General features: G+C 37.2%; 1 protein-coding gene across 11 annotated transcripts in view; it reads right to left on the minus strand.

The window, feature by feature from the left end:
* DCDC1 (doublecortin domain containing 1) overlaps nt 1-17,664 on the minus strand; it is a 471,016-nt gene that overhangs the window by 95,990 nt on the left and 357,362 nt on the right. For 6 of the 11 annotated variants that reach the window (XM_082476590.1, XM_082476591.1, XM_082476593.1 and 3 more), the window contains one exon: nt 15,869-15,949. The exons of the other annotated variants lie outside the window; for them this stretch is intronic. In XM_082476590.1, coding sequence (XP_082332716.1) covers nt 15,869-15,949 — 81 coding nt within the window. The remainder of the gene's footprint in view (nt 1-15,868; nt 15,950-17,664) is intronic. 11 annotated transcript variants of the gene reach the window in all.

Genomic DNA, 17,664 nt, shown 5'->3' on the forward strand with positions numbered 1-17,664 from the left:
AACAGATTCATCCTTCTGAATGAGATGCCTATGTAACTTCACCCCATCAGGGTGTCTTTAAAAGGAGCTGGTCAAGTTCAACATAACACTGTTAATAAACATTCACATACAGCAAAGGCCACTGGACTGCAGAGTTCCAGCACAGTGTGAGCTTTTATGTAAAAGCAATAGACCTCTTAATATGATGTTTTATAAATGAAAAACTGACAGACTCTTAACTATAATGGCACTAGCAGGCCCAGCTATAATGACTGTACATGTGCATAACATAAATTAGAACTTTACAGCATCATTAAGGACTCTGGAGTCTTAATTCCTGAAAGTCAGCACTAGGTGGAGACAATGATTCGTGCAATGCTTTCAGGCAGCCTTTTTCTTGCCCCTCTGAGAACTTATTTTTATTTAATATTTTCCATTCTTTTCTTCAGTATGAAAGAAGGTGTTCTTAAAAAATTGTCATTTATAATAGAAACACTATATAAAACAAAACATCTCATGTTTTGAAAGGACTTACTTGAACACACACATATATACACACAGGCTACAAGGTAGCGAAATAAGTTTCAAAGGCAAGTTTGTTTATTTAAAACAGTAACTTTATTAACCCTGCTTTTCCATTAAAGGTAAACTTCTATATATGATATTTCATGAGTATCTACCTTCATGGACAGAAGTATGACCAAAGTTAAAATATCTTCCTGGATTTACATAAACCTAAAAGATAAAAAACTTAGAGGATCATTCCTCAGCATTTCAGTTGACAGAAATCTCTTCCCTCAAAAACTAAGTCCAGAATTGATCATATCAATTTAGTCTGATTAATGGAGTCATTAATCAGAATGCTCTATTCAATTAATCTTATAAAGGAATGGGAAACAAAAACACTTTAGATAATGTTTTCAGAGTCTAGTGCCTTTGACAGAACTTCAGCATTGTGGTAGGCTCTGAGAAATCGTGCACTGTGACAGAAAAGTATTATTTTGCACTCTTGGAAATCAATAGTAAGATAAAAAGAAACCTAAATGTGTCCCAGTTGAAGAGAAATAGTCTCTTTTCCATATTCTATCAGGACACAATTACATTGTTTCCAACAATGTAATGAACATAGTAATAAAATATGATACAATATATAATTTGGATCTGATACAGTAAATTATAAATACTATGGCAAATTCCAACTTAAATCAGCAGTCTCTAATAAACATGCATGTAAAAATGATCAGATGCACATGCTACAACTGTCAAAGAAACTCTAACTCTTTGCTTTACACCAGGACCTGTTTATTTATTTAACTGGCCATTTTTCAGTTTTTAAGTTTATCTAAGCCGCAAGATTAGACCACTTAGAATTCATCTATAATTAATTTAAAATTGCATGGCTCCTCAGAAACAGTGAAAGCGCATTATTCATACAAAACAATTATATGTTTCATACATGGATCTTGATAGAAATCAGTTTATAAGACTGACATTAGGTACCCCGTCTCTGAAAAAAGAAAAGGATAGGAGAAAGAAATGGGCAGATTGCAAAAATGGTAAGAATAGTATAATAGCTACCCATTTTGATGGGATTTAATAATAGCCCAACAAATTTCCATAGATTTCAACTGTTTTGAAATTTCTAAGAGTCTAGTCCTCTAGACAGAGAAGAAATTATTTGAAATCAGGAACTACGTACACAAGCTCATCTTAAACATTGTATAAGGGTTAAAAGATTAGATACATAACTAGAAATCTGAATCCATCTGTTATCAGTCTCTAGGCTTTTACTAGTATCATTGTATCAATATTTTAGGCTACAATAATCTTTCAATTTACACTGAATATTAAAGATAAATTTAATAGTTTAAGAAAATAATTATTTTAAGATTTAAATTTTAAATAACTTTAATAGAAACAAGGCACTGAAGACTGCAGTGTTTTTAATTTACAAGCCAAAATTTACAAAGATCAAGTAATTTCTGCATATTATACATTATTCTACTTTTTTCCTAGAATATCTTATAGAAACTAATAAATACACAGGGAATTTGTTCTTCTGTTTTATATATTCCCATTTGCTCCATCTCTTCACATTATTTTGATAACTAGCAAAGTACTTAAAACGGAGAATGAATTTTAATGGCAACTAAAGGCTAAGAGGGGAACTCAGTGATCATGTTTCCATCTTGCATAACTGGGAATTTTTAAGAATGAGAAATAATTCCAACAATTATGCTGAAAAGAATACTTATTTCATAACAATTTCCATAATTGTATATTATATTCTATCAATTGAAAATCATCAATTAAGACTTAACACAATTCAATTTTTTAAAACATCAATTATGAAATATAGCGGAAACCTATAGTACATTAATGGTAATTGCCAGGAGTATGTATGTATTTAGTCTAGAAAAATAAAGGGATATACAGATGGATCTAAAGTCACACCTGACATCTCTTGCCAGTTTCTTTTTTTTTCAAAAAAAGTCTTTGACCTGCTCTATTTGTTTTGTTTTTCTAGTTGGTTGAGCTTTCTGGTTATTTAGATTCTGGATACATAGAAGTAATCTATATTCAGCACTAAAAACCTATCATTATCTCCCATAGTCAGGGAGTTTTATACTTGTGTAAAAGCAAAGCTCTCTTTGCAAGTACAGTAAAATCTCGATTTGTAAACAAAAAAACCATTTTCCCTTCAAATACTTGCTTATGGTGGAATCCGATGTGGTCTTTGAGTTCTTGAATCTGTTTAATTAATCACCTATCTGGGCCTGACAGCTTAGCTTTGGTATCTGAGGTCTTTGGGGTATCCACTACCTGAAGTTTCTGTATCAATTTTTATGCAAATAAAACAAATTAAAAACTGTCTATTGAGTGCCTGCTCTCTCTCCCCTGCACTATGCTAGGCACTACAGATAATGCAAAAGAAGTTAGAGAGGGCTTTTGCCTTCAAGAAAATTATAGCATTTTAGGAAGAAGCAAAAATTACATACCTGGAAAGTTTTTGAAAACAATACAAGACAGTATGTAATGGGAAAAAAAATGGCACTTTCAATAAGAGTTATAATAGGTAGACCTAATGGAAAGAAAATAATATGAGCTTCATATTATGGAAAGAAACTGTTGGGGTGGGAGAAGAATCCTTGAAAAGGATGCATGAATTCTGTATACATGGAGAATAAAGAGTTTGGGATAATGAGACAGAAGAAGAAAGATGCCATTTCAAGATATGGAAAAGGATACAATCTTTTGGTGTTACATAATAGCTCCAATGTATATGATTTTTAAAGACACAGAGTTCTAGCTAGAAGAGAGTTGATTTATGTCTATAGCTTTTCACTTCCCAGTCTGTAATATCTAGCCAACTCTTTTGCTTAAAGCAAAGTGCTTCACCATTTAAGGCTCTTCATTGCCTCTATTTATTCATATCAGGAGGGAGCAGTTATCCCCCAGATCAATTCTCCCTTCCTTCAGTAATAATAGATTTTTTTATATGGGCACATGGCTACCCAGCTAAAGACAAGATTTCCTTGCATTTAGGTTCAGCCATGCATCAAAGTTCCAGCCAAATGAGCTGTGAGTGGATATGGTGTGCTTCACTCATAGACTTCACCTATCAAACAATTGGACATGTGCGCCCCTGGTCACTTTTCTCCATCCCACTGGCTGAGATGGCAAGAGCTGAAACAGCCACTTTAGACCCTTAGGTAGAAACCCCATGATAAGAATAAGAGCTGCCTACCAGCTCCTAGCACCTCCTATCTATAAACCATCATGCAGAGAGAAATGAGCTTCTGTATAAGCCTAAAAGTTTTGGAGTATCTGTCAAAGCAGCTTAGCCTACATGCTTTCTAGTATAATCTTGGCCATTCCCATGGCTCCAGTCTTTCACTTTTTCCTGTGCTTCCTCTGAACCTTTTACTGCTTTCTCTGCTATTTACCTCTGAGGAACTTTTCATGGGTTGCTGCCACCACTGATGGCTCATCTCTTTCCTAATTCTCATTGCTGCTTTCATCAATTCCTGTCCTGTCTTTTCCTTCCTTTGATGTTCACCCACTGGTCTGTCCAATGGTCACTTTCTCTGACTCCTTTAAGAAATGCTCTTAGAGACAGTGACTGATAGCTCTTCAGAAATACCGGCATTAAAAAGATAGACCCCACTTGCCTGATCTAAGGTGGTGCTGTGTGGGTTCCCAGGGAATCATGGGATGGACTTTAGTTATCACTGTGTCACTATTCAGGAATGGTCCAAAGATATTGGCAGTCATGAGAAAGTGAGTGGTAGCTTTTTATAAGTATTTCCTCTTCAGGAATATTTTCCCAAACAGATTTTAAGGTCTTCAGAGTGCCAATTGTGAGTCACATTTTAGTTCTGCATCAAACAAAGATCCCAGAAAACAGATGAGAAAAAAGAAGAACAAGCAACTGAGAGGGAAAGAAGAACAAAGTAGAGGCTCCAAAAGAAAAGGACAAGAGCAGTCATCTAAAGAAAAGAAGTGATGAGGTATAAGAGCACTGGAAAAATAATAAATATTAATAGGAAATCCACAAAGTTAGTCAAGTAACAATAAGGATCTTTTGCCTAAAGTTGGTCCTTGGAAGGTCCATCCAACACATTTTCAACATTTATGCTGCTGGGTGCCAGGGATCCAAGGAACTGAGACAGTTTCTACCCAAGAGGAGTCCCAGTTTGGTGAGAAAATGGACCAGTGAAACAAATACCAGTGACATAGGTGATGGGGGCTCATGGGGATTATACAAGGTACTGCAGAGAACTGAACAGAGAGTCACTGATTCTTCTTGGGGGGCAAAGGGGGTCAACATGGAAGAGATGGGAAGTTGAATTCCCAGAACTCAGGCAAGAGTCTGGTCCTTAGGACATGCTCTGTCCACTTAATAAAGGAATGAGTGAATGAGCTAATCTGGACTATATTTAAAATCTACTTAGTGAATCTGGGTTCTCAATTCCCCATCAATTGATACCAAAATTCTTGAATTCTTAACTCTGAAGTGAGAGAAGATAAGTAACACGCAAGACTCCTCTTACATGTAAGTAAAATAATATCATTTGCATAATATGATTTGGTAGATAATAGAATGGCCCTCTACTCAAAATTATGTCTCAAAACTAGGTCCTGAAATTCCATCATTACCAATTAATTTCTTTATGATCAAATAAGTATTTTGTTGTTTGGCCAAGACCATTGCAAGATTTGCAAAACAAAGTGTCAGTACATTATGATCTGTGGTAGGCTGTAAAATGGCCCTTCAAAAGATATCCATGTCTTAATCCCTGGAACATATGAATGTTACTCTATAAAGCAAAAACAGACTTTGCAGATGTGATTAAGTTACGGATCTTGACACAAGGAGATTATCCTGAATTACCTGAGTAGGTGTAAGCATGTGTCATTATAAAAGAGAGGCAGGGGGAAATGTGACCCTACAGAAGAGAAGACAACGTGACCAGGGAAGCAGAGACTGGAGAGATGAGGCTACAAACCAAGTAATGACAGCAGCCACCAGATGAGTCTTTTCTTGGATCTGAAAAGCATTTGTGGGCTACTTTATTTAACCTGTCATTTCTCAGTGAGGGAAATGAGGTCCAGTAAGACTTACCCAGCTGGTTATAGGAAGGGCTTGTAGTAAACTTAGATCCCTACGTCTCAGTGAATCACACAGTCCCTTTGCGAAAGCATACCTTTAGACATAAAGAGCCTTGACTGTTCAGAAAGTAACCTAGTCTATGCAGTAATTCTACCAATTCAGTTCAAGTATTACTGTCATAAAGGAGGTACACAGTAAGTGTGTGCTGAGTGAACTGTTAAAATCAGGTTGTAAGATGGCCCTCTTTCTGTTCTTTCACAGAAAAAGTGAGTTTTCTCTGAGAGACAAGAAGCAATAGTGACTTCCCATAGTCTCTGAACCTTTCAAAAAATGGTCTTCTATATTTTTCTTCTAATGCAGTGCATTATATAGAAGAAACTCTTAATAAAGACACATGTGAACAATTCTACATTTGTCACAGTATGATACTGTGAGCAGCATAAAATTCAGTGTATGAGAAATGGTGTCTATTTCTACTAGACTGTAAATTTCATGGGGATTTTGTCTGTTTTGTTAACGGTGCGTCCCCAGTGCCTAGATCAGTATCTAGCACAGAGCTTGCACTGAATAAACAGTTGGAGAATGTAGGACCAACCGTAGACCTGGGCAACAAGTGGTCCTACCCTGGACCTCACTTTTGTCCCCCTCCTGCTTCACTCAGTGGGCGAGGAGTGCACGGCACCCAGGGGAGGTGTCCAGCTGGAGTCCACGTGCCTCTTCCCCACTTCCAGACAATTTTCTGAGATCTCAGGATTCCCTGGCCAAACAGCTCCAAACTTGCTTTCAGGGACTGGAGCAGCCTCCACCCCAGCTCTGTCCTGATTGTAAACCTCCTGCTGGCATGCAGTTCCTAGTACTGAAAGGTGGCCAAGGGACTGCACCACTTGGGGTGGAGCAGATACTGGACACAGGAGCTGGTGTGGCTACCTATACATTTTGGATGCCATTAAGTGTTAGACACAGCTGGGGTGGTGAAGAGAAGATGAGTAGGCTGTGGGCAGGGAGTCTCTATTTTATCATGGGACAAAAGGATTGCTTTTATCCCAAGCCTGAAAATTTAAGAGGAGGCTGGATTGAATAAATGGATGGATGGATGGATGGATGGATGAATGGATGGGTAGATGCATCAATAATTGCATGGATGGGTAAACGAATGAAAATAATGCCGCAACATGAACCAATGAACTATACCAGGCACAGAGAAATGAATGGGGGCACGTGAACTTTCCCAGAGACTCTGACAATAGCCAAGTCTGTCAAATTGGACAAGGATCTCTTTTAGTGCCTTTAAGGATTCATCTCAACAGTAACAATATTGTTCAGAAAAACAGTGACTGTTCATGTCTCATGATCTTAAAGTGACCAAAAAGGTTCTCCAACTTTAGTCAAATGATGACATAAATTGTAACTTTTTAAGATAAAGTTTTCAACCAAATAAAATTTTTAAATGTGTCACTTGACACATTTTGATATCAAAATAGATTCAAGCTTCAATTATAAAAAGAAAGTTCTAAAGTCACAAAAATAAAGCACTTTCTCTTGCCAAGACTCCACCTGGCAGCAGATCTGGCACCTAGATGTGCTCACCAGGCATTTGTCAGCAGAGCAAAGTCATTGAGAGCAAGCAGTCTGATGCCAGACCCCTGGGATTAAATCTTGGCTTCACCTCTGACTAGCTGGGTGACCTCAGACCTGTCACTCTTGGGATAACAAGATACCTACTTCAGAGAGCTGTTATACAGATTAAACACATCATTATCTATAAAGAACCAGAAAAGTGTCCGACCCATAGTCAGCACTCTGGAAAGGCTGGCTTCCAGAGGTAAATGCTATGTTACTGTTAAATGACATAAATGGTATGTGACCCATAGTGTTAGCTATTCTCACTATATGACAAATTATATTTAATCTCTAAAACAGGCATGGTCTCTAAGTGTTGGTCAATTTAACTTTTAAAGGCTATTCTCTAAGCTAACTACAAAGCAACTCTGGTAATAACAGTAGATTTCAACCATCTCAAAATATTTTTTGTGTGTTGCCACAATCGACTTTGGTTAATGTAACATTAATTCAATGGGAGTTTTGTAAGTCAGCAGGTGGAAAGGCTATGTTTTAACTTTGTCTTCCCTGGCTAATGAAGATGTGTTCAATGTTTCAATCACTTAAATCTATGCTAAAGTTATAGAATAATAAAAAAGAACCTAGTATCCACGTGTGCTAGAAAGCTGTAGGTAAACTGTACACTGAGAACACGAAAGCAGCACCAAGGAGAGCTACCCAGAAACAAAGATAAATGGACTGTATAAACTGTAAAAATAATAATAATAATAATAATGATGATGATGCCTTCTACTCATCTTTTGGAGTGAAAATGACACCACTTACACCTCTTTTTATTTAAGAAAATTTTAAGGTTTTATTATTTTCCTTAGAATAGCTAAATATAAATTCTTAACCTCAAATATGCAAATAAATTACATGTGTGAAAAGTCATGCATGTTAATGGTGCACTAAAGGCAGTCCAAAGAATTTCTGTTTGGGGGAATCTCACAAATAGTTTCTATTTCCCCCATTATTAGTATTGCTGTTGTTTTTATTAAAGCATCTTTTTTTAAGAATACACTTCATGACTTCTTCAATGATGAGTTAAAGTTACACACCACTGAACAAAACCTTCAAATTTTAACATTACAACTTTAACAGGATCTGGGAAGATATTATCAGAAGTGTCAGCAGCACGATGAAATTAACACACAATACTCACCAAACTTCATAACATTACCTCCTTTTTCACACAAATCAGACTGATTTGAAAGATAAGCATTTGTTTGAAAATTAATAGCAACATTCTTTTGTTTCATTTTATGCAGCTTTAAAGACCTAAGGAGACTTAGGAATTAATTGCAGGCTTCTAATAAACACAATGATGTAATGACGTATTTAACATTACTGTGTTTTGTTTGATTCCAAATAAATTGCAGATTTTTTTCTGGGAGTGATACTAAAACAATTACCATTTTGCAAAAAGGATAATTAATCTGCAATTTTTTCACATTAGATCATATATCTCTAAAGAGTGCCCACGGATTTGATAGTCTTCAGCTGCTGTGTATTTATTTTTCATTTTTTCTACTGATTTTTTCTACCGCCCCATCAGTGCTGACATTTAAATGAGTGAGTATTCAACACAAATGTGATCATTTGTACAGCATCCAACGCGGCCCCATACTGAGATGATTGCTTCTGGGAGCCATCCACGGGTTCTCAAATAGGGGGGAAAAGCCAGGCAAAATTTTATCAATTTACATTTTTCTGTGATTAATTTTTATGCAAATAAGGGCCCGACCGTGCTCCCATCTCACCTGAATCATCCGGATCATCAAAGACAAATTGAGCATCACTTATTTAAAAAATAGGCTTTAAACTACTCTACAGCTGTGTTGGAAAATGCTAAGAGCAGGGCATGAACTTCTCTAATATAATAGGAATAGATAAGAAAATGTCTTTTATGTGCATTTTGTACACAATGCCATAAACATGAACTTAACAAAATAAAAAATTGCCTTTGCTTTGAATATTCTCTGGTCTTTGTAATATTCAGCAATGGGAATGACAGCATATGAAACAATATTTTCCCAATTTCTGAATGCATAATCAGAAGTATTTCCCATTAAGCAAAATATACTGACCATTACATGTCTTTGCCAACTTTCTATTGCTTCTGGATGAAAGCGTCTAATAAATAGATTAAATATGTAGGAGAAACAAAATGTCACAGAATTAAATGACAAATCTTAGTTTGTGATGGGGGTTCATATCGTCAGTATTATGTTGCATAAAATTGACGTAGCACATTTAGGTCTGTACGATCTATTTCTAAATTCACCAAACTTCCACTAAAATAACAGAATTATTTAGTTTGCATTTGGGTCCCATTAAAAATTATAAAAATCATATTGGATTTTTTCAAATAATAATATTCTCCAGATTTATGAACTACAAATAAAGATGTTTTCCATGCTACCTGGAATCAAGTTAACAGTGTGATTCATAAATACAGTCACAGCTTACAAATGCCACCTCAGCAGTAACTAAGTTCAATTTGCTATTTTTTAGCAAAAGCTATACTTTCTCACATGGTATCTTTTAAAAGTGTGCTTAGAATTTTTTATATATGACTCAGTTATCAAAATCTTCCCAGATGTCTCTTTTGCTCTCACTCACAAAAATAATCGCCAGAGCAGAAATAAATTGTTGACAATTCTCCGAGAATGGAAACAGACCACAGGGGGTCAAAATCTGGTTATCTGAATGGGCGATATAATCGAAGGTTCAGCTAAGCTAAGGGAATTTCAACATAAACAATGCTCTTATTTCCAAGAACGAATTCTCCTTTATATACAATAGTGGAGGAATGCCAGTGCTTTCCTTACTGCTGTGAGAAAAGTGCCGGAAAAGAACAAGATTAGAATCTTAAAAGCTGTCCTGGGGAGCTAAATTACTGTGCAGCGTACAGGTGAGGAGGTAAAAGGAGCAAAAATAAATGGAGTTTATTCCATGGTTTTTGGGGTTTATTTCACGAAGACAGAAATAAAGATATCTAAATCCATAGTTACAGTCACTCTGTGTGAGGTGGCTCTGTGTATGTGTGTGGCCACGTGTGTATGGAAACGTGTCATTGGCCTCTTCTCTCCCTCACCAACAAAAATATGCCACTCAACACCAAATTCCACAAAAAAAAGGATTCCTGTTTATCTCTCACTGTCCTAGTTCAAAAATAACCTGGAAAAGACAGGTGTTTCTTTCACAAAAAATCACTAATTTTAGCCTGGTGAGCAATTGATGAGAAATAGGAGAATAACCAGATTCGTACAACTCCTCATACACACACACACACACACACACACACACACATTCGTCTGGTCTGACCTTTGGTTTAAACTAGCCAGCACAGAACATCCTCTGCTGTGGTTCCATCAGAAGTGGAAGAAATTCACATAGTTCGTAACCTGGACATTTCGTATTCTCAAACAAAGGTGGGTGAAGAGCAACTCTCAGTCCCCAAGGATTTACAAACTCTACCCCTGACTTTAAGCAGCAGCTGCTTGGTTGAAAGCAGGTCAGCTGGCAACCACACAGCTGTTTTTTTAAAGTCCAGGATAGCTGCCAGTGTAATGTGAAAACCAGCCTGTCTCTCACAGAAGTAAATTGGCACCTCCCAAATGACAGGGGGAGCTGCTTACACATGGGTCGATTGAGTACATTTGGGGACAATGGGACAAGGGCCTGGAGAAGGAGAAAATCTTTAGGGATGACAACTCACAAACTCAGGGAAGAAATAAAGTTGGTCCTAAAAGGAGCGGAGCGGGAATCCAGAGCTCCTGGTGAAGGTCGCAGGGTCTCACAGCCCACACATTTAACCTTGGCTACAATCTTTTTTATAGAAATCAGACGACCCCTCCTTCCAACTGAACAATCATTCCTTGATAATCATTCCAAGGAAGGGGAAATGTATAGCCCAATGACTTTTTACACATGTAGACACCTGTGCAGAAGCATAACCCCAAACAAGAGATAGAATATTTCCCTCACTTCACTTTACTCTCATTAAAATTATATTAGGTATTAATAAGGTGAGGTGGGGAAGGTGAAGCTCAAATATTAAGAAACTTGCCAGAGGTCAGGTAAGTGACAAGGCTAAGTTTCAAACCCATGATCATCTGACTCTGAAGACACATCCTCCTCATTAAGCCATAGTGCCCCTATCAAACGAGAACATGGAAAACAACATATATAGAAATAAATTCCCAAAATAAATAATTTATGTAAAATTAATAAGTAGATCATTTAATGAAACAATTTACTAAAACTGATATTCCAATATACTCAACATTCAAAGGGATGCCATAATTTTCTTTAGGGAGATAAATTATTATTAGGGTCAGCAACATATGGCAGAAAACTCAATAATAATAGTCGACTAATATATATATATGTATATGTATATATATGTATACATATATATATATACACATACATACACATGTATATATAAAGTTTTATTTTAGATAGAAATTTATTTTTCTCTTATGCATAAATCCAGAAATTAGCAGTCCAACTGGTACAACAGTTATTCAGTCATTAGAAACCCAGACTTTGTCTTCTTTTCTCTCCACTATTCTTATGTCTTTTCCTTGTTATTGCCTCATGATCACAAAATGGTTGCTGCAGCTCCAGCCATCATGGCCATTTTCCAAGCAGCAAGAAGGGAAAGGTAGGAGTAAAAGGGTACCTGTCTAATACTTTAGCCAAAACCTTTTAAATAGTTTTTCCAAGGATTTTACCTAATGATTTCCACTTTTCATATCAGGGGCCACCTATATCTGCAGTGAAGATCAGTGAATTTAGTATTTGGTCTAGGCCCATTCCCACCCTTGATAATTAAAGAAGAGGGAAGAAGAAACTTTGGCAGACAATCAGTAGTTTCTTTTCCAGGAAGAGAAAAAAAATTGATCCATTTAAGCATTTAGAGTAACACAAATCTAAGAAACTCCAAATATCTGTAAGAATATAAACAGCTCTGCTCATAACCAGAACTCACTGTACTGAAAAATACTACCAAAAAGAATGGTATCCTTTAGGAAGTGACTACTGAAAATAACTCCTACTGTATTAAAAAAATGCATATAATATATACATATGTATTTCTCTAAACAATATATATAATTGTGAAGAGAAAATTATAAATGAAAATGGGTCACTCAAATAAATATTTCTTGAGTGTCTACAATGCCGGGAACTCTTATGGGCACTTGGGATATAGCCATGAACGGGACAGACAAGTTTACTGCTATCATGGAGCTTATAACCAACAAACGAATAAAGAAGGTGTGAAAATGGTACGTGTTATGCAGAGAATTAAAATATGTTAACATGATGGAGTGACTCTGTAACTAATTTATGTGGGGTTATCAGGGAAAGTAGGAGGCTACATTAAAGCTGAGATGTGAATGACAAGAAAGAAAGAGCCATATGAAACTCATGGGAAGAGTAATTGGGGCCAGAGGAACAACTGGTGCGATTGCACTAGATGGAAAAAAGCTTAGCATGTTCCATAAACAGAAGGAGAGCTAGGAGGCTGGAGCAGAACGGGGTGGGGACAGCAGTCATAGAGGTGGGCAGGAGCCAGAACTTGTAGGGTTTGGGGAACCAAGGTAAAAAGTTGAGATTTTATTCTAAACATGATAGAGACTGTTAAGGATGAGAGTAACATTATCTAATATTCAGTTAAAAATAAAAGACTGGATGCTGATGGAGAATGGATGGTAGGGGAGCAAAAATGGAAACAGAAACAGCAGGCAGGAGTCAATTGCTATAGAACAGATGATGGTGACCGGGACTAGAGTTTAGTGGAAATCAAAATAAATGGACAGATTCCAGATCTAGGCATGGAAATCAAGGAACAGATTCATCAGTTGAACTTGAGGATGGATTAGGTACTGGGATGGGGCTGGTGATGGAAAAAGAAGTGAAGCGATGCCCAGGTGCTCAGCCTGAGGACATGGATAAATGGAGAGGACTAAAATAGGAGCAAGTCTGAGAAAGGAAAATAACCTTTCTAATTGGGATATGTTCAGTTTGAGATTCCACATCCAAATGGAAATGTCTGGTATGAAATTGGATCTATGAGCCTGCAGAGGTTGTTGGGACTAGAGTTACGAATTTGGGAATCACTGGAATCCTGATGGCATTTCAAGCCTCGGGAGCAGATGAAATCATCCACGGAGTATAGAGGTAAAAGAGAAGAGGTCAGAGGACAGAGCCCTGGGGTACTCAATATCGAGAGTTAGCACAAAAAACCAAAAAAGCAGGCAGCAAAAGAGACTGAAAAGGAGTGTCCAGTGTGGTAGGAGGGAGACCAGGACAAGAAAGTGTTTCACAAGTAGGAAGTATGAGGTTAAAAGTGTCAAATGCGTTGAAAGATCATATAAGAACAAAGAAATGACCATGGCAAGACCTGTGTCACGTGTTGCAGAAAAAGCAGTTTTTTTCAATATTTACTTTAATGTGAGTGAAACACTGTTCCAGAATCAAGAGCACGCATATTCCAAAAAACCCCAAGACAACCCAAATTAACACAGACTTCTGTCTCTCTCTACTCCCAAGTTCAGTCTGAGAACCCTATCACTGACCTTGGGAATTTTGAAAATTAAAAATGAACCTGAGAATCTTACGTCCTTTTATCCTCACTCTCTAATACACAGACATGCACCAACATCACATCAAAATTGTCAAAATAAGTACATTTAAAGCTCATTTAAGTGGGTTTGTGCTCTCTTCTGTGCTTTACACATCAGCAACAAGCATGTTTGTGCTCTCTGGGTCTAAGACAGCACTACCAGGCAAAATATATTATTTCTGCTCAAGTCTATTCCAGAATGTATTCATAGAGTATTGGATAAAACATCCTATTTAAACAATATATAATATTACACATGCAAGATATTTCTCATGCTCTTATCTAGGAAGCCATTTTTTAAACAAGTGTTGTGAGACGCCAAAAATAAAACCAATTCATGATTGCTCTTATGCAATGATGGGCTAGAAACCTCTCAGGCTACTAAAAGTTGATTTGAATGGGGGGAAGAGGAGGTCAGAGGAAGACTTGTGTCTTTGTTTGGAGCTGGGGAGTGAACAGTTGTGTTTGTGCATGTGTGCATGCATGCCTGAGCCCAAAACATTTGAAATGCAAAACTGAAGAATGATGTTATCTCTACTCCAGCCAGCCCCAAAGTCTGCTAAGAAAAAAACTGCTGACGTGGAGGAGATGTTTTCTCAAGAGATGTTGTAAAAATACAAGGCACCATAAAGGTTGCTTCAGAATCTTAGTGACAAAGGGCATGCTAGAGCTGGGGTGTCAACTACAGCAGAACCTATGTATGCAGTCGAATATGTGTATGCAGTGTAAGATCCCTTAGGTACTTTAATAGAGAAAAAAATAAAATCATTCTTATTCCTGTGAGATCTCATTTAAACGTATGCTCTCCAAGGAGCATAATCTAGTGTTATCACTGTGCAGACTGAAGGGGGCACAGCACTTTTTGGCATCTTGAGGTATTTGTAGTGTTGAGATGCACTGGAAGCCATGTGGTCACGGACGCACCTGTAGTACAGGTAACATCCTTCCTTGCAAGGTGTATGTCCTTAACATGGAAGCTACAACCAAAGAATATGAGAGACAAGAGGACCATCCATAAACATACGTGAAACACTGTGGAGATGCTCAGGAATAACCAGAGAGAGGTAAGGAAGAAGAGCCAGAAGGGCTAAGATGCTCCAGTTAGCAGGTGGGGCTGTTACCCAGGAAACACAGCCATTTACAGTGTGACCTTATTTGTACCTCAGGCTAATGAGGTCTGAGGACATTTGGACTCCACCAATAATACAGCACATGTGTTTTTATAATACAATTCTATGTTTACTTTCTTCTTATTAACTGTATTAAGCGATTTACACAGTGGAATTGTACCTAAAGAGTTATTTAGTAAAGACATGCCACAAATAGTTTCACTAATGTTAATCACGCAAGTGCAGTGAAGCAAACTTATGTTCGAGAAAGTAACATGGGTGAGAACTTTCCATTCCTGTGATACTTTCCAGGCCAGTAGACTTGAAATTATGCCATTCCAAAATAATTCTGGGGTGGGAAGCTTCCTAGGATAATACAGCCACATTTAAGTGAGAGTTATGAAGAGAAGCTGATGTGAGAAAGCTGTAATATTGCTGGCATAAAAATAGGTGCTGCCAGGGTGTGTGGCAGTTGACAGATGGGCTTGCGGAGGGAAGGCTAAGGGACATCCCTGGAAACCATGAGGAGGCCAGCCTGAAGCAGCAGGTGCTCAGCTATAATGGGCGCCCAGGACCTCCAGGGCAGATAGGAGGGAGCAGCTTTAAGGAGGAGGGTGGCATGACACCTGGGAGTAAGTGTAGCTGCAGAAAGGAACCAACCCAGAGACAAAGTGAGCCCATGCAAGGTCACTGGGCTTGGTGGACACTCTCAGTAAGCAAAATGTCAAATTCTAGACGTCTAATTCTAAAGGTTGAACAGTATCACTGGCGAAAACCAGCAAGGCTCTTAAGTAACGTGAAGGAAAATTCAGTGGCTGCTGGGTCAGATGCCTGGATTAAGAAGCTTTAGATGAGATACTCATTCAGGGCCCGCCACATCACTAGGATCTGCTGTCACTCAAACCCAGCTAAACCAGTTGTACAAACCTGCACACCCGATCTCTTCTTTCTTTCTCCTCATTTCCCTTGTCTTCTCCGGCTTGAAAAATATATATACTCTGGAGGTATCTAGTATACATGACACCAAAAGAGGTTTCTTTAGGAAAGATTTTACCAATAAATATATATGTAAATTTTTTTCTAAATAAAGTGGGTGGTAAATTGTATTACATAGCATTAGAAAAAGAGAAGAACAGGTTCTTAAAACCTTTTTGGGAAAAACTAAACTTACTGAAAATGGAAATTAAGGATAAAACAGGATGGAAAACCATATACTTCATCTACATAATTTTTATTCATTCAACCAGCATTACCTGGCACCTACTACTGTTTCTTTGTTGGGAAAACAAAGATGAAAGGGATCTGCTCCCTGCCTCAAGTTTTCTAAGAAAGAAATATTACACAAATAAAGATTTAAATGCTCTCTCTTAAGGTTGCCATGTGAAAGACAAATAAAATTATGCTTATTTCTATAGGATATCATTTGAATATATGTTAACTATAAAATAAGGAACATCAAGTCATTTAAAAAGAAATGCTTTATTTTTTTAATCAAAATTTATCCATATGTTAAACTTATAATCTTAAATGTTACTTTCAGGAGAACAAGGCCCTGAAATGGTACCAGTCTGGCTAAAGGTTAAACCCTTATGATGGACAAATAATGACTGAAGACAAACCAAGACAGCCTCCTCACAGTGTAATCTCTCTGCAGCTGAGTGGAAGATCTGACCTCCCAAGAATCCTTTAAACCCAGATTCACTGAGGCAGCCCTACCAAAGATGGATACCAACCTGACTTTTCAGACTCAAGCTATTCAAGACAGGACTCCAAAGCAGGCTGCAGCATGCTCTGAGAAAGAAACTGCTCCTAAGTATTACCCAGTAATAACTGATGCCCCTACAGCCTGGCTCTTGCTCCCATCACCATGGTGATTTGCTGAGTCACACCTTCAGCAGGCCTTAAAGGGTACACGGTTAGATGCATGGGGAGGCCATGATAGTACTGAGAGACATAAAGCTGAAGAAAAGGCTGAAAACTTTAATCACAAAGAAGCCTGCAAAACCAAAAAGCCCAAAAGTTAGACATCTGGTTCGAGGTATTTTGTAAGACAGTGTGTAATATTTCAGGGAAAGTTACTAGTTCCTGATTGTCAATATTAAATATTAGTCTTGATATAAAGAATCTAAAATAAAATTAGATAAAATTTGCTTTTATATATTATATTCTAAGAATATAAGTACTGAATTTCACCCACAGTATAATGCAAAAATCATGATGAATTCAAACCAGTTTGCGTATTTGGTAACAAATTCTAAATCAACTAAGTTAAGTTTGATTTTCAGTCACAGAGTAGGTTTAACTTTTCTGAATACTAACCAAGCTTTATTTATTTAAAAATTGAAATGGAATTCCATGTAAAGAAATTATATAAAATTACTTTCCCCAAATATACTGAATTCTACCAAATATTTAAAGAAGAAATAAAACCATGAATGCAATAAAATCTTTTCCAGGAAACAGAAAAGAGTATTTCCCAGCTCATTTTATGAGGCCAGCATTATCCCAATACCAAACTCAGACCAAGATCTATCCAAAATAGAAACTATAGACCATTATTTCCCATGGACAGAGATGCAGAGAATCCTCAACAGATTATGATCAAATCAGATCCAGCAAATTAAAAAAAAAAAAAGGATGAAACAGCACATAACCAAGTGAGATTCATTATAGGAATTCAAGACCTGTTCATTATTTGAAAATGTCAACGTAATTTGCCATAT

This window comes from Balaenoptera physalus, assembly GCF_965194825.1.
Source record: "Balaenoptera physalus genome assembly, chromosome: 10".
NCBI classification, from domain to species: domain Eukaryota; kingdom Metazoa; phylum Chordata; class Mammalia; order Artiodactyla; family Balaenopteridae; genus Balaenoptera; species Balaenoptera physalus.